The 22947-nt window shown below is 35.7% G+C and overlaps 1 protein-coding gene across 1 annotated transcript in view; it reads right to left on the bottom strand.

Moving 5' to 3' along the window:
- Positions 1-4421: 4421 nt before the first annotated feature.
- Positions 4422-22947, bottom strand: part of tmc2b (transmembrane channel-like 2b) — a 33067-nt gene continuing 14541 nt past the window's right edge. The window contains exons 11-20 of the mRNA XM_022666277.2: positions 21861-22055; positions 20111-20290; positions 18733-18897; positions 18392-18520; positions 13539-13606; positions 12628-12867; positions 11227-11349; positions 9527-9605; positions 8057-8177; positions 4422-5797 (exon numbers count right to left, since the gene is read on the bottom strand). Of these exons, the coding sequence (XP_022521998.2) occupies positions 5550-5797; positions 8057-8177; positions 9527-9605; positions 11227-11349; positions 12628-12867; positions 13539-13606; positions 18392-18520; positions 18733-18897; positions 20111-20290; positions 21861-22055 (1548 nt within the window). The 3' untranslated portion in view covers positions 4422-5549. The remainder of the gene's footprint in view (positions 5798-8056; positions 8178-9526; positions 9606-11226; positions 11350-12627; positions 12868-13538; positions 13607-18391; positions 18521-18732; positions 18898-20110; positions 20291-21860; positions 22056-22947) is intronic.

Below are 22947 nucleotides of genomic sequence, written 5' to 3' on the forward strand. Positions count from 1 at the left end.
AAGCAAAATTCTGATCTAAACTTAAAAAAAAAAAAACTTTTTTGATTGATTATGATGGTTTTAGTATATAATGCAAAATAACAGAACAGAGCACCACACAATAAAATAGAAAATATTAGAACAGAAAAATGAATACATAAAATGAAACAGGTAACAGCCAATGAGAATAGAACAGAGTAGATAACAGCAGACAATAATAGATCAAATTAAAATTGAATAGAATAGAATGTGATGCAATACAATATAGTAGAACAGTGGGTATCAGTATACAATAGAACAGAATAAAGCAATAGAAACAATAGAAAAGATTAGAACAGATTATAATAGAAATAAATGTAATGCAGATCAATCTAATATAAGATTATATAGTATTAGTAAGAACAGAACACGTAACAATAGAATATAATAGAAAGGAATAGAATAGAATAGAATAGAATAGAATATGATGCAACACAATCTATTAAAACAGAACAGAACAAGTGACCGTAGATTGAAATTAAACTGTATAGAACACACATAAGATAACATAAGATAAAAAAAGAATAGAATAGAGCAAAACAGAATAGAACAGAATGGAATAGAAAAGAGCAGAACTGAATAGAATGTGTTGCAATACAAAATAAGATAACAGAGAGTATCAGTATAGAACAGATTAGAATAAAACATCACGTTGCAATAGAACAGAATAAAGTAGAGTAGAACAGAATAGAATATGATGGAATGCAAAATAATAGAACAGGGAGTATTAGCATAGAACAAAACAGAAAAAAACTCACATGTAACAATAGAAGAGAATAGAGTAGCATAGAGTAGAACAGAACAGATATAATTTAATGCAATACATAATAATAGAACAGATATGAATAAACCATGACATTTTACAATAAAATAGAATAGAAAAAAAAACATAGTGATTATAATAGAGTAAAGAGAAAAGATGTAATAGAATAGTATATTATAACACAACACAATAAACAGAGATCAGTACTTAAAACTGATCAATATAATAGATATAGAGCAAAGAGAAACAGTAACAACAGAATATAATAGAATACTGTAGAGTACAATAGACTATATCAGAAGAAAGGAGAAGAAGAGATGAAGACAGTGAGGATGTACCTGAGCTGTCTGTCCTCCTCTGAACACTGTCTCTCTCTCTGTCTCTCTCTCAGTGTCTCTCCTCCGCTGAAGTGCTGAGAGCTGCTGCAGCTTCTCTACTATAAGAGACCACCACTGTTGTTGGTGGGGAGGCTGGGGGGTGCGGAGCCCCCCTTCACCACCCCGGGGACAGGTAAACCTCTGCAGCCCTGCTGCTCCACACACAGAGCTCCTACACCCCGTCCCGAGGAGAGGACTGATCCCACAGCATGTCTCACTGAGAGCAGTAGGCCTGGAGGGGGCGCCACTGACCAGCCCTCTACACATCCAGCTGTCTGAAAGCTCTGCTCTCCAGTTTAAACACAGTTTATTAACCATTAGACCCAGTTTAACACAAAGACCACTGTTACAGTAGAATCTGTTAGACAGAACCGGTCCACAACCAGTTCCATAACATGCTATTCTATTCTATTCTATTCTTTTGTAACATGTGATGTTTTATTCTGTTCTGTTCTATTGATACTCTCTGTTCTCTTGTTACATGTAATGCTTTATTTTCTTCTGTTCTATACTGTCACTTCCTGGTTCCGCTCTACTCTATTATTTTGTATTGCATCATATGCTTTTTTATTCTGTTCTATTCTACTCTACTCTACTCTACTCTATTGTTACATGCAATGTTTTATCCTGCTCCATTCTATATTGATACTCTCAGTTCTATTATTTTGTATTGCATCATATTCTATTCTGTTCTATTGTATTGTATTGTATTCTATTGTTACATGCAATGTTTTATTCAGTTCAGTTCTATTTTGATACTCTCTGTTCTATTATTTTGTATTGCATCATGTTCTATTCTGTTCTATTGTATTGTATTTCATTCTATTCTAATCTATTCTGTTCTTTTTTGTTGTTGCATGTGATGTTTTATTCTGTTATGATCTATACTAATACACAATGTTCTAGTGTTTTGTATTGCATCATATTCTATTCTGTTCTATTCTACTCTGCTCTACTCTATTGTTACATGTAATGTTTTATTCTGTTCTGTTCTATATTGATACTCTCTGTTCTATTATTTTGTATTGCATCATATTCTATTCTGTTCTAATGTATTGTATTGTATTGTATTATATTGTATCCTATTATATTTTATTGCATCATTTTCTATTCTGTTCTATTGTATTCTTTTCTTTTCAATTCTTTTTTACATGTGATGTTTTATTCTGTTCTGTTCTATACTGATACTCACTGTTCCCTTGCTTCTCTATTGCATCAAATTCTTTTCTATTCAGTTCTATTCTATTATATTCTTACATGTGATGTTTTATTCTGTTCTAGTAGATGGAAGGAAATACTAGTAATTGGTGTACCATTAAAAGTGAATTATTTTTCCTGAAATCAGTTTAGATATTTAATCAAAAACTTATATTCAATGTGACAATATCCCAGCATATGAAGAATGCTAAAAGATTGTTTAGCAACATTTTGAAAAACTTCCAGGAAAATTAACATGTAACTTTACAGAAACTTTTCAGAACAAAATAAGCTAAAATAAACTGTGGGAAATGGTTTGATGACCTTTCCAGTAATCTTGATGTTAAGAAACCTCCATAATATGCTAAATGATTGTGAAATGAAGGTCAATGTTCTGGCCTTTTCTCGTTTCACATGTTGACCCAGTCCCTACACCAGTTCCATTCACACTCAATCACCGCTCACCTCTCACTTCTGGGACATGGCGCCTCCTTTGACCTGTTGGATCCAGAACCAGTGGAGCAGCTCTGTGTCACCAGCGGTCATTAACCGCTCCCTCCCCAGACCAGCTATTCTCTTTCTGAGCATATTCTGACCCAAACCTGCCTTTCCACACCCCAGTCAAAGAATACCAGTCCTGTTTACTGGTCCTTTAGGGCAATTTACAAATCCTAATGCAAGAATTCTGGTTAAGTGCAGGAATACATGTTCCTGTTTCCTAGTCCTAGTACAAAAATACTGGTCCAATTTTCTAGATCTAGTATAAGAAAATTGGTCTTATTTCCTAGGCCCAGTGTAATAATAATGGACCTATTTTCTATTATAAGTACAATATTGCAGGCTTCATTTACTTGTTTTAGTGCAAGAATATTAGTATTATATTGTAGTCTCAATGCAAGACTACTGGTCCTGTTTCCTAGACCTAGTATAAGAATATTGGTCCTATTTCCTAGTTCTAGTATAAAATAACTTATCCTAATTTCTTAGTTCTAGTACAAGAATATTGGTCTCATTTCCTAGTTCTAGTTTAAGAAAATTGGTCCTAATTCCTAGTTCTAGTACAATAATACTGGTTCTATTTTTTTAGTCATAGTATGAGAATACTAGTCCTATTTCCTAGATCTAGTATAAGGATATGGGTCATGTTTTCTAGTCCTAGGGCAATTTACAAATCCTAATGCAATAATTCTGGTCATTTGCAGGAATACATGTTCTGTTGCCTAGTCCTAGTACAAAAATGTTGGTCCTGTTCCTTAGTCCTAGTACAAGAATACTGGATATATTCCCTAGATCAAAAATAGGAATAATGGTTCTATTTCCTAGGTCTAGTATAAGAATGTTAATCCTATTTCCTGGTTCTAGTACAAAAATATTGGTTCTATTTCCTAAGTCTAGTATAAGAATTTCCTAGTCCTAGTACAAGTACACTGGTCTTTTTTCCTAGCCCCAGTGTAATTATTTTGGATCTGTGTCCTATTATTGGTGCAAGAATACAGGTCCTATTTACTAGTTTCTGTGCAAGAATACTAGTCCTGTATTTCATTCCAAGTACAAGTGAAATCATGTCAAAGTACACTTGTCCTAAAAGTCAGGTCATTTCTAAAAGTCAGACCAAGTCAAAGAACACTGGTCCTAAAAGTCAGACCAAGTAAGAGAACACTGGTTCTATAAGTCAGGTCATGTCTAAAAGTCAGACCTAGTCAAAGTACACGTGTCCTAAAAGTCAGACCAAGTCATAGTACACTTGTCCTAAAAGCCAGGTCATGTCTAAACGTCAGACCTAGTCAAAGAACACTGGTCCTTAAAGTCAGACCAAGTAAGAAAACACTGGTTCTATAAGTAAGAGCAAGTTTAAGTACAGTATTATCACCATTGTTCTTGCACTAGGACTCGAAAATAGTACCAGTCAGTCCTAGTGGAAAAACCTTGGTCCCATATCCTATTCCTAACGCAAATCACCAGTCAGATTAATCATTCCTAGTGCAAGAACAAGCAACAAGTATATCATCAATGAACTGCAAAATCTTGAATCTCTAACTTTACGAGAAAAAAAAACTTTCTAAACGTTTAATGGAAGTCAATGTAAAACGATTTTATTCCCGACAGTGGCAATATGTAATAATACTTTTACTATATTCCAGGGTAAAATGTTATAGTGCAACAGGTGTACAGGCTCAATTTGAAGAGTTTAAGATGTCCAGCTGTAGGAGAAAACGGTTAGTATACTCTGCTCTAAAATGCTGTAAAACATTATAGCTTTTATAATACATCGGGTCAGCTATCTATCCTTGATTAGAATTAAGAAACTTGGGGACTTACAGTATTTAAGCGATCTATAGGTGAGTCGTGAACCGTGCAGCTTTATTTAGGGTGCGTCAGTGTGTCTTTGCTATTGTAACGTCGGGAAAAGTACAGCTTGTGCAGCTAGAAATGCATAAAATGCATGCACTAATTCTCTTAATTCCATAAAACACTAATCATTGTAGTAAACTCTGCAGTCTGTAGCTAAATTACGTGGAATTTACTGATGCACAGTATGGACTATACAATAGCACTTCACATTTTAAACGAATGTAAGGATTATTTAAAACTGTATAAATAATGTCTTTTTTTAATAAAGTTATTAAACAAAAAGTAAACATTTTATTTTTGTAAACTATGTACAAATAAACACTCTCCTTTCAACACTGGCATGCCTAAAGTCATGGGACAGCAGTATGTAAATTGATTGTGAAGTTGTGAGGAGTTAAGTTGTAAGTGAGGTGGAAAACTGGCTAGCATGCTCATGGTAAGGTGATGTGAATTATGGGAGATGATGGGAGAAATGTCGGATAGTGAGTGCCAGTTTAGGCATTTAATATTCCTCGATTTTCAGTGGCATGTGTGCACCATCATAGTGGTAATTATCATAATGGTAATTATCGTGACCGGCGGCATCTGGCTACAATAGTCCTTGCAAACATACATGTGACCCCACAGATCAATGTAGTGTCTTTAGCTAGCAGCATACACGGGATTGATACACATGATTGATGCTAGCTCCTGTCCCATAACTTTTGGTATGCCAGTGTATTCTACTCTAGCATTAACAAAAAGAATACTACCAAAGATTTCTTCTGAATTAAGAAATTAATTTTGAAGGTCAGTATGTGTCCCTGTGGCTCTTCAGACAGTCTCTATAGTTATAATGAATTTTATCTCATTGGAGGTCCTCCTCTTCCTCTTCCTCGTCCCGGTCCTGGTCCCGGGGGCATCCCGCGGCTGGCCCCAGGCAGGGGTCCTGGAGTCCTCGGGCCCGGTGAGCGGGTGACTGGTGCCCGGGGATTGGCAGCAGCCAGCGACACGTCCCTCTGAAGGTTTACGCCCTTCCCGCCGGCTGCTGTCCCCGCCTTCCCCATCACCTTCGGAGATTTGTTGGGCGGGGCTTGATTAGCTGGAGTCTCTGAAATGCAGAAAAAAAGAGTGATCAGTGTCTCAGTATGATAGACAGATACAGATTCTGGAATTTATAAACGAATTATGCCTGGTCTGCAATACAGGGATTTTAAAGACCTCACCAAAGTTGAAAAAATTACATCTTTTTTATTTTTTTTATTTAAATGTATTTCTTTATTTTATTTTTATCCCATTTTCTTCCCAATTTACAAGGCCAACAAGCCAACCCACTCATTAGGACTCCCCCTTTCACTGGTAATGGTTCAAATCCCGTTCATGCAGCTTGCCATCTGCTGCCAGATCCCTGAGGGAGCACATCTGGCTAGTTTGGCTACATTAGGGTAGATGGTGCTCTTTCCCCTCATCATTCCCAGGGTGATGTGGATCAGCACAAGGCTGTGTCTGTGAGCTGTTGTATCAGAACCGAGTCGGTGCGCTTTTCTTCCGAGTGTTAGCGCTGTGATGCTACTCGGCAATGCTGCATCAGCACACTGTAAGTTGAATTTACTTAAAAAAATGTAGGAAACCGATTGCCTTAAAAAAGTTAAGTAATGGGTAAAGAAAAACTTTAGTTAGCAAAAATTAAAACATCAAGTTTTTATAACTAAAGGGAAACTTGATTTATTTCTAAGGTAGCCCAGGGGGAATCACTACACACTGATGGTGAGTGTTAGTCAGAAACTGTTGGACACACCCAGTATGCAAATAGATTGTGACAGAAGCCAATAGAAAAGAAGCTGTTAATGACAAAACAGACTAAACTCAGTTATTATAAGTTGATTCAACTCAGAGATCTCAGTTTGAATAGTACAGTATATGCGCCCACAAATGTTCAACTAACTCAAAATAGTTGAGTATTGTTTAGAAATCTCCAATTTTATGTAAAATAGACTTAAATCATTTGAGTTTAAACAATGTATGGGGATTTACAGCTGAGTAGCAGCTAAATATATAGGACAAATTGGAAGAAAATAGGAAATAAATAAATAAAAAATAGCAGTGAAACACTAAAACAGGCGTGTCTGAGGATTAGTTTGTAGTTTGCATTAAGTGGGTAATCCTATCACACCTGGGCCAGGTAACCTACATGTATTAATTACCTGGCTCAGGTGTGTTTGAAGCTTTTAGAGGATAAAACAGTGTGAACCTGACCAGTGTACTTACCTGTAGACTGGACTAGAGAGCTTTCTAGCTTACCCTATTGAAAAAAGTAGATTACAGTATACTAAGCATTATTATGATATAGTGCACTAAAGTGTTCTTGTAGACACTTTATTATTAATCAGTATATTTAATCATTTTAGAGGCGCTAAAACAACTTTTTTTGTACGTATTATACTTTAATTACAGTATAAAAATAGTACAAAGGTCTTACTTAAATTGTGCTAAGTGCCATTAACCGTACTAAAATTGAACTATTTTAAATTAATACTGAAGCAATTTAATGAGTATTACAACTGTATCACTTTTATACACAGGGTATATTGTAAATGTACTAAAAATCAATGTTAAATTTATGTGATCTATTTACATTAGAGTACAAGTGTGCTTCTTGTTTCTGTCTTTTGTAAAAAGCACATTTCTACTATACTTTATTGGGTATAAAATTATATTTAAATATACTGTGCTACAATTTTTAGAGTGTTACACATTTACTTTAATTTTTTAAATTAGTAAAAGTAATTTAATTTACTTTCTAAAAAAAGCTAAAAAATGTACAAAAGTATATTTGGAAATAAGTATTTTAGAAGTATATTGAATTACATTAAACTAAAAGTGTACTTCACAGTAGTCTATTTTTTTTTAAATACACTTTATTGTACTTTTTAAATGTATGATTAAAGTTTACTTGCAAACATTTGATAAAATATTTAATATGATATTAATGTACTTTTAATATATTTTAAGTGGGTATATAAATCTGTAAGTATATTTACAGCATACTTAGACATTTCTCAATATGTTTTAAGTACAATTAAGTATATTTTGTTTATATTATGTTTATATTGTAGCTTTTATGCCACTCTATTTATTCCAGACTATAATCATTTGAAGAAGTTCCCATTGGCTTTTAGTTTTTAACTTATTGTCTGTGGTAAATGACTTAAATATATTTAACTGCAAGAATATTGTATGTAGAACTGTTAAGCATAGTGGTGGTAGCAACATGAGTTCCACAAACAGTTATTAAATATATGACACATTCCAGCAAGTGTTGGTGAAACATATTAATTTAAATGTTAAAAGTGTATGTAAAGCTGCTGACCTGGTTCCTCTTCAGTAGGTGGAGGAATTAAAGATTTGTTGGGCAGAAGATCCTCCAGATCCTTCATCACCTGATTGGTGCTGTCCTTATTGTTCCTCCGGTTCTTCTCCTCGTCTCTTTGCTAAAAACAAACAAAATAACTGAGGCTTCTGGGCTGAAATAGATCAATATGATGCTGTGTTGCTATTGGTAAAAAGTCTGTGTTAGACCTTTAACCTTGTGAGGTGTTCGGGTCTGTGGGACCCTTTTTCATTTTTCATCAAATGATACTAAAAAATATATTTTTTCTAACTCAAACTCATTGGCATTGGCTCATTTTTTGTGAAAAACATATATCAAAACACATTTTCGATAAACACACACTGTACACCCCCCCCCCCCCCCCACACACACACATTTATATTACATACAGTATGTTTGGCCAAGGGCTAATAAACATTGCTTCATTTGTAAATTTGAAACTAAACAAATTTTCTACTCATATCTTGAGTTTAATTCATTTTCTTTTACATTTTATTAAAAAAACTAATAAAAAAAGAGTAGCACTTTTTGAAAGAAATGTAACATAAGAAAGGTAAAGGGCAAATATTAACCATGTAAGCTGTTTATATTGCTTGCAATTTAGGTGAAGCGAGCATGTGTAAAGCATTTTAATGTAAAATTGCTTAATTTTGCTGAATTAAATACGAAAAGTAACAAAGTAAACGAGTAACAAAAATATGAACACCACACAAGTGTTAAAAGGCAGATAATAAGAGAAAGTGTCTCTCAGTTCAGGATCAGCGCTTCCCCGAAGGGTTTAGTATTTAATTACGGTCATTAGTTTATACTAATTACAACACCTGACCCAAATAGTCAACTATCAACTAACTAATCAATTCATCGAATAACTACCTGCCCTCACTGAGGCGACAACCAACCAGAAACACCCATTTATTTCACTGCATAATAAAAAGGGTAAATGTTAAACATGTTACAGCGGGTTCTGGAGTATCACTGACCTGTATTACTGATTTTATGCTGTGACACTCTCAGCTCTCCTCAGTAAGGGCAGTTAGTTCATTAGTTGGATCAGCTGTTTTTAATATGCTGTATAATCGCTGGTGTTGCGCCGAAAACAGTCTCCTGCTAATATCTGCAGTGGCGCCGGGAGTTCAGTTCACTCTGCTGTAGCATTAGCTTAAAGTTAGCATTTTTCTCATTACGACTCTTAAACGATCTCAAAATTCAGAGGATCCAGTGATATTTAGGAGGTAAATGTACACAGAATAAAACGTACAGGGGTCTGAACAGATTTATTTACCACAGAATGTTTTTGAGGCGGGTTTTTAAAAACTCTATTCATTTTTCTCATAGTGAAAAACCGCTAAGACACGGAAGCCGTACGAGGACTACAGAATGAGGCACGACTTCAGTGGTCTATCGTAAAATAAGTGATTATTAAGTAAGTGATTTGAAGGCGCTACACACCATTTGCATCTTCTTCTTTAAATCCACGTTGGCTTTCTGGTAGGCTTTGGAGACTGTGTTCAGGTAGTAAATAGCCAACCTGCATGAGAACAAACCACATATACATTTCACAAACTAATCAATAACGGCTTTAACATCCTAAAACATTGCTGTTCACCAGCTGCAGCTGCAAGAAGGTCGTTTTTATAAAAGTTTAGAAGCACAGAAGGCAGTTTTTCTAACAATATCTGACAGATCGGTAATTTGTAGTCTTTTTGTAGGCATTGTGTTTATTAAGGTTTATTACAGTGTTAACTATTTTTAAAAAGGAATTATTCAAGATGACATATATTACATTACATTACATTACATTATATATCTACCCTGGTAAAAAAAAAATATATATATATATATATGCTTATTTGTACTTAAAACATATCGAGAAATGTCTAAGTATGCTGTAAATATACTTACCTAAAATATATATTAAAAGTGCATTAATATTATGCTTTCATCAAATGTTTGAAAGTAAACTTTGCTCATACTTTTAAAAAAGTACAATATAGTGTATTTTTAATACTAATAATGAATAGACTACTATAAAGTACACTTTTAGTTTAATGTATTTCAATATCAGCCCTTCCAGCGTGTCAGTGGGTGTGTTAAAGGAGGAAATCCTCTAAAACTAAAGATCTCTTGCATTAGGGCTGCACGATATATCGTTTTAGCATCGACATCGCGTTGTGCGCATGTGCGATAGTCACATCGCTGTTCCTTTTGTTTACTTATATTTTAGAGTGGCCCTTTAGAGCAGGTTTTCTATCTTTTCTACACACATTTAATTTATTTTGCTTCATTATACTAATTGATAAGTGATTTAAATAGTTCAGTAATAAAGAATCTGCTTTAATATTTTATTTTTGAGCCAATATTAAAAGCAAAAAAATGTATCTCTTTCAAGGTAATAATTTGTGTTTTTATATGAGTGTTAAGGCATTTTTAGGCTGTAATGGCCATCTCTTTCTCTCTTTGGGAAGCAGGTTTAGAAATCCCAGCCAATTTTAACCAGATTATTAAAAATCTATTCAAAGTTTCAAACTAAATAGTCTATATCATGTTATTTGATGAAAGTATGAACCACTGTTTACAGGTTAAACATGAAATAGAAATGCTTATCAGTGTATATAATCAGCTCAGAGTTAATTCCGCTATACAAAATAGGGCTCTCAGGATTTGAGACACATTTTATTTTTGAAGATTGTCAGCATTGCTGAAAGAAATGTTTTTTTTTATTTAAAAACATTGTAAGTAAGATATAGGCCTACATGGATTTTTTGTTTTACTGTTAATGTCTGCACTGATATTTTAAAGACTGTACGGTCATGAAAATATGAAAAGTTTATGAACCCTGTAACCCCCTTAGACAGCCAGTCCAAAGCTGTGCACCTCAGTTTTGTGAGTTCATGCTTTTAATCCTAGAAAATCGCTCTTATTTACCTTTTAAAAGGCCATTTAAATGCTTAATTATTGTTTTTTTTGCTGGTTTCCTCGGGTTTTGAGGGCTTAGCTGACCCTAAAGCTTTGACTCAGCTTTTCGTCACGGGTCCTGCATTGTGTAATATCGTGATATATATCGCAGAAAACAAAAACAATGCGATGTGAAATTTTCCCAATATCGTGCAGCCCTAGTTTGCATAGAGGCACTTTCACTAAAAACTCACACCATAAGAAGCACGATGGATATGATGAGTCCTGGGTTGGAGGCGTAGGTGAAGATGCTGGCCATGAACGAAGGAAGGTTCTGGATCGTCTCAATCACCACGTCGTACATCTTCTCTCTCCCACTGCGAAGAGAATAAATAGAAAATTTAGTACATTCTATGCATTTTTAATATTTAATAATGTAATAATTTACTTTAATGTACTTTAACATAGACATGAACATTAAAACATGTTGCACCTTGACCAAGACACTACACTACTGTGCAGTGTACCATAGAATAACCCCAGAACTCCAGATCTTTAAGCTACCACCACCATGCTTAACAGTTTGGAACTGCTGTTGTTTACATATAACTCCAATAAACATTACAGACTCGTGGAGATCTCAATCTTACTTACTTAAGCTTGTGAACAGTTTAAAGAAATAATTGAAGCAGACCCATAATTAATGTTTTTTTTTCATAATTAATGTGTCTGATATTTCCGCTTTCTATTAAATGTAATATTCGGATTAAAATCATTGGCTTTTGGGATGCATTTGCTGTATGTGTGGTCATTAATCATACTAAGGCTATAATAATACAATGTAATATATCAGAAAAGTACTGGGGAATCTATTCAATTCTACTGAAATCAAGGATATTATTTAAAGATGTTGAACTGTAATAAAGTTTATAAAAGGTATTATAATTATTATACAATTATAATAAATGTATAATTGCATTCAAGGACAAGAGCTTTAGTGTAGTCAGGATGCTGAATGATGTATTGGTGATTTATCTCAACAAGGACTAGATAAGCGGTGTAACTTACAGGGGTTGGACAATGAAACTGAAACACCTGGTTTTAGACCACAGTAATAGATTGTGTTGACGGACAGTTCTGGTGGAAACAGGAGAGTTGAGGTGCACATTGAATTCTGCGTGATTTGATCAGCCGTGTTTTTTTGTTTTTTTAATACAATCCTGGTTAGCACCCGAACATCCCTTTCAGACAGCTTCCTCTTACAGCATCCACAGTTAATCCTGTTGGATGTGGTTGGTGCTTCTTGGTGGTATGCTGACATTACCCTGGATACCGTGGCTCTTGATGCATCACAAAGACCTGCTGTCTTGGTCACAGATGCTCCAGCAAGACGTGCACCAACAATTTGTCCTCTTTTGAACTCTGGTATGTCTCCCATAATGTTGTGTGCATTGTGTACAATATTTAGAGCAGAACTGTGCTCTTACCCTGCTAATTGAACCTTCACACTCTGCTCTTACTGGTGCAATGTGCAATTAATGAAGATTGAACACCAGGCTGCTCCAATTTAGCCATGAAACCTCCCACACTATGCATTATATACAGTTATTAGCAGTGTGTAGGTGTGTATGTGAGTGTATATATGTGTGAGTGACCTGAAGGGTCCACAGTCGAAGGATGGAGACATGGTCATCATGGTGTAGATAACAGGCATCAGGCTGAGGAACAGTACCAGCAGCAGGATGCCCATGTAGAAGTTGTTGGAGCGGGAAGCTTTAAACACTCGTTCATGAGGAACGTTACTGCTCATCACCGCCCAGCACTGGAGATACATGGAAGTCACCAAACGCAGAATATTAATGCCCACTAGCCCAGGGGCGTAGAAGGCACCCATCCTGGAAAAAAAAATACAGAGAAATACTGATATTCTCATCTGCAAAAATTTATCAAGGCACTGATTTCTTACAAAAGTCTGAAATTTGCTTGTTTAACTTGTTTAAAGCTTTAAAGCTGTTTTGGTTTGTTTTTTCTCCGTTTTTGTTTTCAGTTCCTCTTTCAGGTCTTATAACACAGTAATTATATCAGACAGTCACATGCCCTGATCTCTTTTACTTCAGAAGACATACGGCTGCTCAAAAATATAATCATTTAAAATGTAAAAGGAAGCAGAATTGTTATATTTTCCTGGAACTGATCATGTTTTGCTCAAAATTTTACCAAGCGCCTGTTTTTTTTTTTGTTTTTTTTTACTTATTTTTGAATGTATAGAATGTATCAACAATGGTTAGACTAGAGTGTTTATGAGTTGAAAGCATAATAACATTGATGATTTGAGTTCATTACATGGCTTATTAATTATTACTTTGACCAAATACATGGAGGAACAGCATCAGGCTGTGTTCATCTGCTATATGAACTGAAATTGCTGATCCGAACAACTAATGATTTATAAAGCAAAATCACAAAAATGATCAGGGGGGCCAAACCTTTTAATACCACTGTACATTTAACGCAGCTTTCACTTTTATTACATACTGTAAATTCACAGGAAGCTGTTTATTCTCACCAGATCATTCCCTGGTTGAAAATCAGCCCAAGGACGTTTCCACTGATGTCAAACTCTGCATATGATGGCTGCAAAAACACAAAAACACACAAACACACATGAATTAATCAAGAGCTTATGTGTTATGCTATATTACACCACAGTTAGTTCCGACCCTGCAATGTGATTGGCTGAGAGGCGTTCTATGAGTGCTGTTATCAGCCGGTAATGCACTGTAACTGAAGCTCTACATGTATTACTCACCACATACAAGCAGCAACCTAGCAATGATGCAGCGCTTACAAACCAAATACAAACCAAATGCGATGTTATTATACACCACTGTGAGCCGCTGGATCCAATAAAGGCACGGTGCAGAAACGCTAAGCCATGTCTCCAATAGGCGGCGCAGGCAATGATGCGGTCCCACAAATAAATAAATAAATAAATAAATAAGCCCAGCGATTCAAAAATCTGCATTATTACACACATTATCAGCCACCAATATCAGGTTAAGAGTTGTTATTATTAAAATAAAAGCTTAAGTGCATACATTTCCCAGTTAAAATAGGTAATTTAAGGCTGAATATAATACAAAATATAAAAATATAATATAAAAATATAAAACAAAACTTTAATTCTTAAAAAAAAAACATTTTCTTTCAGTCAAACCGGCCCTGGACTTTAATCTACACAGAATTCTCTCCTAAAAAATGATTATTTCTCCCCTGAAAACCGGTTAGCAGAGAGTTTGTAACCAGTGGAGTTGCCTGGGAATGTAAAAATCCGTTGGTTAACCCAGTTAATTATTTATATATATATATATATATATATATATATATATATATATATATATATATATATATATATACAATTTAATAAGTATCCTGATATATAATGTTTAACACTATAATGTGTAGTTTAGAGTGGGGTCTTCCCTGATAGCCCACCGCGCTTCGCAAAACCAGCAAGCTGATTGGCTGTTTCTCCTGAAAGCCGGAACTTTATCCTTGAACTGGCTATAAGATTGGCATTAAGAGATTTTCCATTAACACAGCGGACAGTGTCCTGTCTCCTAATTATTTATACAGTTGAGCGAAACGATTCGGGGCTACTGGAAAATTATGTGTGGCTAAAGCCCCGGAAGCCCAGACCTGGCGACGCCCCTGTTTATAACCAAACTGTTCACATTTTCTCGTCCTTTTTAACTTAAAATCCTTTAATAAACAGTGATAATGGAACATCACAGCAGTGCCAATATTACATGTTATAGCACGGCCCTCGAGTGTATTACTGCTTAACTGTACTTTAGGGTACAGGATGTTGCTCTCTCTCTCTTCCTTTCTCTCTCCGGGTCTCTCTTACTGTCTCTCTGTAATTAAGTGATCCGACTGGTGTCGTGTGTCTTTGTGTTCCTATGGTTGTTAAGTATCACCTAACATGCTCTCGCTCAGGGTGATATGTTAGCTGTGAAGGAACGAGCCTTATGTGTGTGTGTGAGTGTGTGTGAGTGTGTGTGTGTGAGTGTGTTGGTGTGCATTTAGTGATTAAATATTAAAGGCGACTGTGGAGAAGAGTATACACAGTATAGTGTGCTTGTAAAACCCTGTAGTGTAGCAGAGCTCATGTCCAACATTTGTCCTAGATTTCAGTTTTGCAATGAGCTCCATTTGTTTTGTGGGTTTATATAACAACAAACAGCCAAAACATTAAAACCACCCTCACATAGAGTTCTGAAGGCTCTGTGGTATCTGGTATCAAAACTATGGAACCTAATGTGATCTATATCCCTTGTGAAAAGGAAGTATACTTAAGAGCATTAAAAATACGTTTAAATTACGTAGGTAAAGAATACTAAAAGTGCATTTGCTATTTAATATACTTTTATTAAATTCTATAAAAAGAAAAACACATTATTTCCATAAAATTTATTTTTAAGCCATGCTTTACTGTAAATTATAAGTTGTTGATACAAAAAAATAAATATATGTAGTGGCATTTAACATTGCTTTATTTTTATTTTTTTTTTCAGTAGCATTAAGCTGTACACAATGTGTGCATTAATACACAAAGTAGTACATTTACAATATACTTCAAGTGTATTAAAAAAGGTGTTTAAAAAAACAAAAAGACAAAAAAATACACAAAAAGCTGCAGAAGTTGTACGAAAAAAGCACAATTTAATACTTTTATGTTTAAATATAGCCTAATTACAGTTGAAATATACAGTACTTAAGTTGCCATGAGTTGTTTCAAATTAGCACATTTAGTATGTATTTAAGTACATATTTTAATTTTAAAAAGTATGTACTTCTCCATGTTAAATATACTTTTAAAAATATACTTAATACACTTTTCTTTTACATGGGGAGTGCGCTGGTCAATTGGATTTAGAGTGTTTCGGAGTGTTTTTAGTATTGTGAGGGCGAAAAAAAATATGCCGTCTCAAAGCACGCAAAAAGTTTGTACTAATTTACTTAATTAATCAGGTGTGTGGTTAAATTTGGGTTTAACGTGAAATAAACCAATCAGTGTGCCAGTTGTCATTCCCTTTAAGAAGCAATTTCGGCCTACATCTTAACATATGTAGTTTTATTTATACAAAAATTCTACTCTCCCTGAGATGTTTATTTTTTTTTTTGTAAACAAAAGGCATTATTTTCAAGTTTTCACTACACAACAAAAAGCTACCCATTCTTTACATTGAACAATTACATAAAAAATTGTCCTTGAGTAATCCCTTTATTAATTTAAATTATTTTAATTATTTGTAATGATAACACAATACTTACTACCGGCCCCTGTTCATTTATGTCCTGATATGGTTTCATCAAGAGGAATGGCCATCAGTGCATTTGATTTGTTACAGCACTTCCAGTCAGCCCGCTCACTTTATCATCCCAGAACAGCTGAAAATACCTGTTACTTTCCCCACCTTTTACACCAAATTAATCTGAGCAGTTGATCTGCCCTGCTGTTTAACTCTTACATCCAAAATAAAACTGTCTGAAATTATGTGCAGCTTGCACTAGCGCGAGGCTAGTGTAAAGTGTGTCCGTGTTTTACACTAAAAGATTGTTGATTCGCTCATTTCGCTGTCAGTCAAAAAGGGACTCCGCCTCGGACAGATCATCCAATCATCATGCAGAAGCTGAGCGTCCGGGCCGGCCGAGGCCAGCCCACTGCCCCATAGACCCCCAGAGACGCTGAGCGTCCGATGGGCAGGACAAAGCCCAGCATTTATCCAATGACTCGTCTCGTTTCGCTGCGCGCTTTGCTCCGCAATTGAGCTCTGTGGACGCTCAGCGTCCGCACTGTTTAAAGCAGCGCTGTGAAGCTGCGGGAATGAGTGAGAGGAAAGCCGCGGCGTTACCAGTGATAAGAAGCTGATTCTGAACTAAGTTCAGCGCGGTGTAGCCCGTATTTACTCAGTGACATGTACACACAACAGTATATATTTAATCACTTATTTTTTTACATTTTAGGGGAAGCTGAGCTTCCCTTGCAGTCTTAAAGCCATCGCCACTGCTCATCACTCCTAGGGTGATGTGGATCAGCACAAGGCTGCGTCTGTGAGCTGATGTATCAGAACCGAGTCGCTGCACTTTCCTCCGAGCGTTAGCGCTGTGATGTTACTCGGCAATGCTGCAGCATCAGCAGCAGCTCTAAAAAAAGAGGCGGAGTCTGAATTCACATGAATCGGAGGAAGCGTGTGCTAGTCTTCATCCCTCCTGGTACTTTGGCATTGCTAGTGATAGGAGGAGTACAGCTAAGCAGCTGAGTGGGTGGGATTATCGCTAAATTGGGGGGGAAATTGGGATAAAAGTAAAAAAAAAAAAAAAAACAAGTAGGATCCGTTAGATTTGGTTGTTTGGGAATATCCCATCCCAGGCCATCATCTACATTTCAGACAAACATAACCTGAGTAAATATAAAAAGTAGCTTTTAAATTATATTTGTATTTTTAAGATATTTTTTAAGATACTTTTTTTTATTATGATTTTTATTTTTTTAAGGGGAAAAAAATCTACTCAATCTATCCATCCATCCATCCATCCATACCCCAAAAAGTAGATGTTAATTTTTTGTACTTCTCCATAATTAATATATATTGTGGCGTGAAGGTCCCGCAAGGAGGAGGTTCGCTGTCTCCCAGAGACAGATCCGGAGCTCCAGCTCCTGCAGCACCGGACAGCGCCCGAAAGCACATGGCCAGGGTCAACAAAGCTCCCGCTCCTTCAGCACCAAGGACAGCGCACTGATCACCTGCTTGCTGCAGGAGCAGACGAGGCACGGCTGGCAGCCACTAATCAGGACGCTGCCAGAGAGTGGCACTGCCCTTTAAAAGCCTCAGTATTACTGAGGCTGGGTTGAGTATGGTTTGGCTTGTCCCCAGCTCCACACTAACACTTTTCTCTGTCTCTCCTCGACCTAGAAGGCTGACTCTGGACCCGTTGCACAAAGGGATCCCCGTCCTAAAACTCCAGTCATTGGATGGACTAACCTCTCCTGGATTGGGAAGGGATATTGGCCCCTCTAGCCTGGTGGCTCCTACAGCCTCGGTCATCTGAACCAGAGACTTTACTTCTCTCAGTTTTCTTTTTTCCCTTTTATTAATAAATGCCCTACGGGGAGCTTTTTGTTGAACCTGCCTCTGACTCCTGCTTCAACTGGGTCCTCCTAGCTAGGTTGCTCACAATATGTATTTTTAATTCTTAATATTTGTTATTTATGTGTCTGAGATTTCCTAAACCCAAAATTTCAGGAGTGATAGCTATCAATACAGTAATAGGTATAGTCAATCTGTCACCCACAGATTCATTTATTCAGCATATTATTACTATTAATGAATGTTATAAAAGTAAAAGACTCACAAAGCCAGCCTCCAGGTCCCAGCACCAGCAGTAATTAAGGAATCGCACAATTATCGCCCTCATGAAGTCTCCGATCATGATGGTCAGGTATGTCACCTCGATATCCGACACCGTGAGCTTCACAAACTCCTGAATGAAGCAACAGAAATAAAGAACACAGTGTGAAAAAACTTATTTAAAAACTTTTTTACACAGTATTTTTACTTATTTACAGTAATTAACTGCCTCTACTGTGATTTATTATAACATTATTTTACTCTATTTCACTCTGAATGAACAGAAACTAATGTTTCTTTATCTTTCTGTTCTGTAACAGTATCAGATGATGGTAATACACTCACTATGCCCACTTCAGTCTCCCAGCAGGGGCCCCTGATGACGTCCGCGGGGTCGATGTTTTGCGGGGGGACCTCGCTCTCGGTCACGTTGTGGTACAGGGTGTAGTTAGTTATGTACTGTTCCAGAAGATATTCAGTTTCGTTCTTTATCAACTTCTCTTTCTCCAACTGCAACAATAGATAGTACCCAAATTTAAATTTAAAAATAGTATTTATTACTGTATATAAAACAGTGTTAAAAATGCTTGGTGACTTTAATTTAAACGACTGTATACATTCAGCTCTGGAAAAAAATAAGAAACTGCTTAAAAATGATGGGTTTCTTTGATTTTACCACATTGAAAACCTCTGGAATATAATCAAGAGGAAGATGGATGATCACAAGCCATCAAACCACCAAACTGAACTGCTTGAATTTTTGCACCAGGAGTAAAGCAGCATAAAGTTATCCAAAAGCAGTGTGTAAGACTGGTGGAGGAGAACATGATGCCAAGAGGCATGAAAAAACTGTGATTATAAACCAGGGTTATTCCACCAAATATTGACTCTTAACCCTTGTGTGGTGTTCGGGTCTGTGGGACCCGTTTTCATTTTTCATCAAATGATACTAAAAAAATATTTTTTCTAACTCAAACTCATTGGCATTGGCTCATTTTTTGTGAAAAACATATATCAAAACACATTTTCGATAAACACACACTGTACACCCCCCCCCCCCTACACATTTATATTACATACAGTATGTTTGGCCAAGGGCTAATAAACATTGCTTCATTTGTAAATGTAAAACTAAACAAATTTTCTACTCATATCTTGAGTTTAATTCATTTTCTTTTACATTTTATTAAAAAACTAATAAAAAAGAGTAGCACTTTTTGAAGAAATGTAACATAAGAAAGGTAAAGGGCAAATATTAACCATGTAAACTGTTTATATTGCTTGCAATTTAGGTGAAGCAAGCATAAAGCATAAGCGTAAAGCATTTTCATGTAGAATTGCTTAATTTTGCTGAATTAAATACAAATAACAAAGTAAACGAGTAACAAAAATATGAACACCACACAAGGGTTAAAACTTTATGAATATGAACTTGTTGTTTTATTTGCATTATTTGAGGTCTGAAAGCTCAGTCATTTCAGCAAATATTCATTTTCTGCAAATAAATGCTCTAAATGACAATATTTTAATTTGGAATTTGGGAGAAATGTTGTCTGTAGTTTATAGAATAAAACAACAATGTTCATTTTACTTAAACACAAACCTATAAATAGCAAAATCAGATAAACTGATTCAGAAACTGAAGTGGTCTCTTCATTTTTTACAGAGCTGTATACACACACATTAAACTCAAAAGTAGGTCAGAAGTTTGGATCTATCGTACCTTCTCATTGACGTCATCAATCAGGGCGAACAGGAAGGTGTAAAGATTTCCCAGAAAGAGGGCAAAGATGCGTCCCAGCTGCCACTTCAGAGCGATACGGGGGTGATAGTCCTCCAGCTCTGCGATCGTCTCAAACAGAGGCGGACACACCAGACCCAACAGCGACATCACAAACTCCACCTGAGCGCCATAAAGATCTGATCACACACTGAATATACTGATTAAAGCTCTGAAACTGAGATTTAATCATCAGAAATGCTCATTCTGTAAAATTATATAATGTTATAAAAGTCGGAAAAGTACTCTTCCAGCTGGACTGTGAATATTGCACTTGAATATAAAAAAAAATATTGGATTGTTTGTATATATTGTTTGTAAGTCTAACCTTGCAGTTATCATGCATATGTATTTATCACTTTTTTAAATATATTTATATATTATTTATGTTTTTATATCATATCCTAAGGAGAGCACTTTCAGTATTTTTTCGCAAACAAAGGAAAACATAAAAGAAAGGCCTTTTAGAAATTAATATGGTGATGAGATTTGTCTAGATTTCTAAAATTAACAAAAAAATATCTAAAAATTAGTTTATAATCTTAATTCGTTTAATGCGTCATTGCCAAACAATAATTGACTCTAATACAGAATATTCATTTGTGTACCGCCTCCTGTCTCTCCAACACTCAGTTGTACATGCTCTATCTCCAGTCTACGGACTATGATACCCAGAATGCTCCACACACTGACATCACACCCATTCACATGACACAACATGGCACCTCCAGTCAATCCCCTGAGTATTGAGATCACCTGTTCAGAGCACTATAAATACACTCTCACTTTACTCAAGTTACTTTTAAACAAACAAAACTGTCCTTAAAATAGTCTTAAATAAATAATGTAACTAAACAAGTTCTAAACAAGTTCACCAAATTCCAAACATAGTTTAAAAAAACTAAGCATACAAAAGTCCCAGACATGTAATAAACTGCTTTATTACCTCCAGTGGGTTCCATTTCCTTTTCTGGTTCTATTTTTTAAACATTTAAAATTTCAAGAAGTCATTGTTTTTTAAATAAAAGAAATAATGAAAAGCTGTGTATTAAATCTTAAAATAAGATTAATTGTGAGATTTTTTGCTCTTTGGTTATTTCTGGTTTGTTTTCTGGTTTATTTTATTTTAGTGTGAACATATATCTTCAAATTGTGTATTTTCAACATATATATAAAATGTGGGTTCATTTTCTCCAAAGTTATATATAATACACTTTACTTCCCCAATAACGAAGACTCTCCCAATCAGTAAAATGCTTCCAGCACCTCCTCAAATAGATGTGACGACAGACTCCGCCTCTTTTCCATCTGCCACAGATAGGAAAGTGCCGGACCCTCAGCTCTGATACATCTGCTAACAGACGCCTGTACTGGCCAACATTACACTAGGAATGATGTGGGGCGAGAGCACCATCTACTGTACCTACCCAGAGAGAGCAAGAGCAAGGCCAATTGTGCTCTCTCAGACTCCAGCTGCTGATGGCCAAGTATCACTTCCTGGTATTCGCAATTGCACAATTGCAATTATTAGCGCATATATTGTTAGTGTACTAGTCTGCTGAGCAACTCAAAGCTTTAGAAGTTGTAATTAAATATAATCATCCTGATGTCTAGAATTTAGATCTAACACTTCATAACAGTTGTAAAATTAAGCAATTTATACAAACATTAAAAATATAAAACACATACTTACCTCATTTTTCTGATACCAGGTTAAAGTACTAGGATCTAGTTTAGCACTTTCTTGTGATCTTCTCACGACGAAGTAGATGAGATATCCACTGCCCCCCAGACTGCACATGATCAGTAGGTTGGCGAGGACACGGAGGAACCTCCTCAAGTGGATGTTCTCATCCTTCTGGTTCTCCTGCTCGTCCACGATCGATTCCTGAGGTTTACAGTTTATTAGCGATTAGAAATTTGTAGGGGTATCACGATTCTCTAAATCCTCGATTTGATTTTCTTTCCGATTTTAGGGTCACGATTCGATTCGATTCTCGATTTTCTTTATTCTTTTTTTTACAACAGAGAGGCCTATGCCAGTTTTAGATGGTCTATGGTCAGTCATTGGTTTGATTCATCAAATTTACAATATCTTATTTCAAAAGGTGGGCTTGATATAAGTGATGCAAAGTGATACAAGTGATCTGTAATACACCACATTAGGCACTAATGGTCAAATTTAAATAATTTAATTAAGATATATATGTAATGCCATCTAGTGGCTTTTTTTGGTAGCAGCAGTGTGCACTATTAAAACAGCAATGTGCAACATAACAAAATAATTAATAAAAAAATACAGGAACAGTCATGTACAAAGTAATAGAACAATTAGAGCCTTAACAAACTGAACTCTATCCTACTATAACAGTTAAACATGAAAAATAAGACTAAGACTTTTTCGGTCCCTGAGAATGAGAATTCTTCTCACCTTATGTTTAATTACCTTTGTGTGTAGGCTATTACCTTTGATGTTATGCTTAGCCTTGCTTAGATACCCAGCTAAAAAATAGTGCCCATTCCACCAGCATAAAACTTAAGTCTATATTACATTCCAGCTTTTAGCAAGATTTAATTGCTTTTAATCTTCTTGGGCTTTGTGTTTTGCAGTTGTGCTCTACTAAACCCATAAATAACCCCCTAGTGGTAAAAACTGTAGCTACAGCAAATAAGTAGCCTTATGGCCAGTCATTCCAATAAAAGTAAGATACAGTATATGTTACTTGTGGGTTCTTTACTGGAAGAAGCATGTGCACAAACATGGTAGCCAGAAAGCCAAG

The sequence above is a fragment of the Astyanax mexicanus genome, chromosome 22, assembly GCF_023375975.1.
Source record: "Astyanax mexicanus isolate ESR-SI-001 chromosome 22, AstMex3_surface, whole genome shotgun sequence".
NCBI classification, from domain to species: domain Eukaryota; kingdom Metazoa; phylum Chordata; class Actinopteri; order Characiformes; family Acestrorhamphidae; genus Astyanax; species Astyanax mexicanus.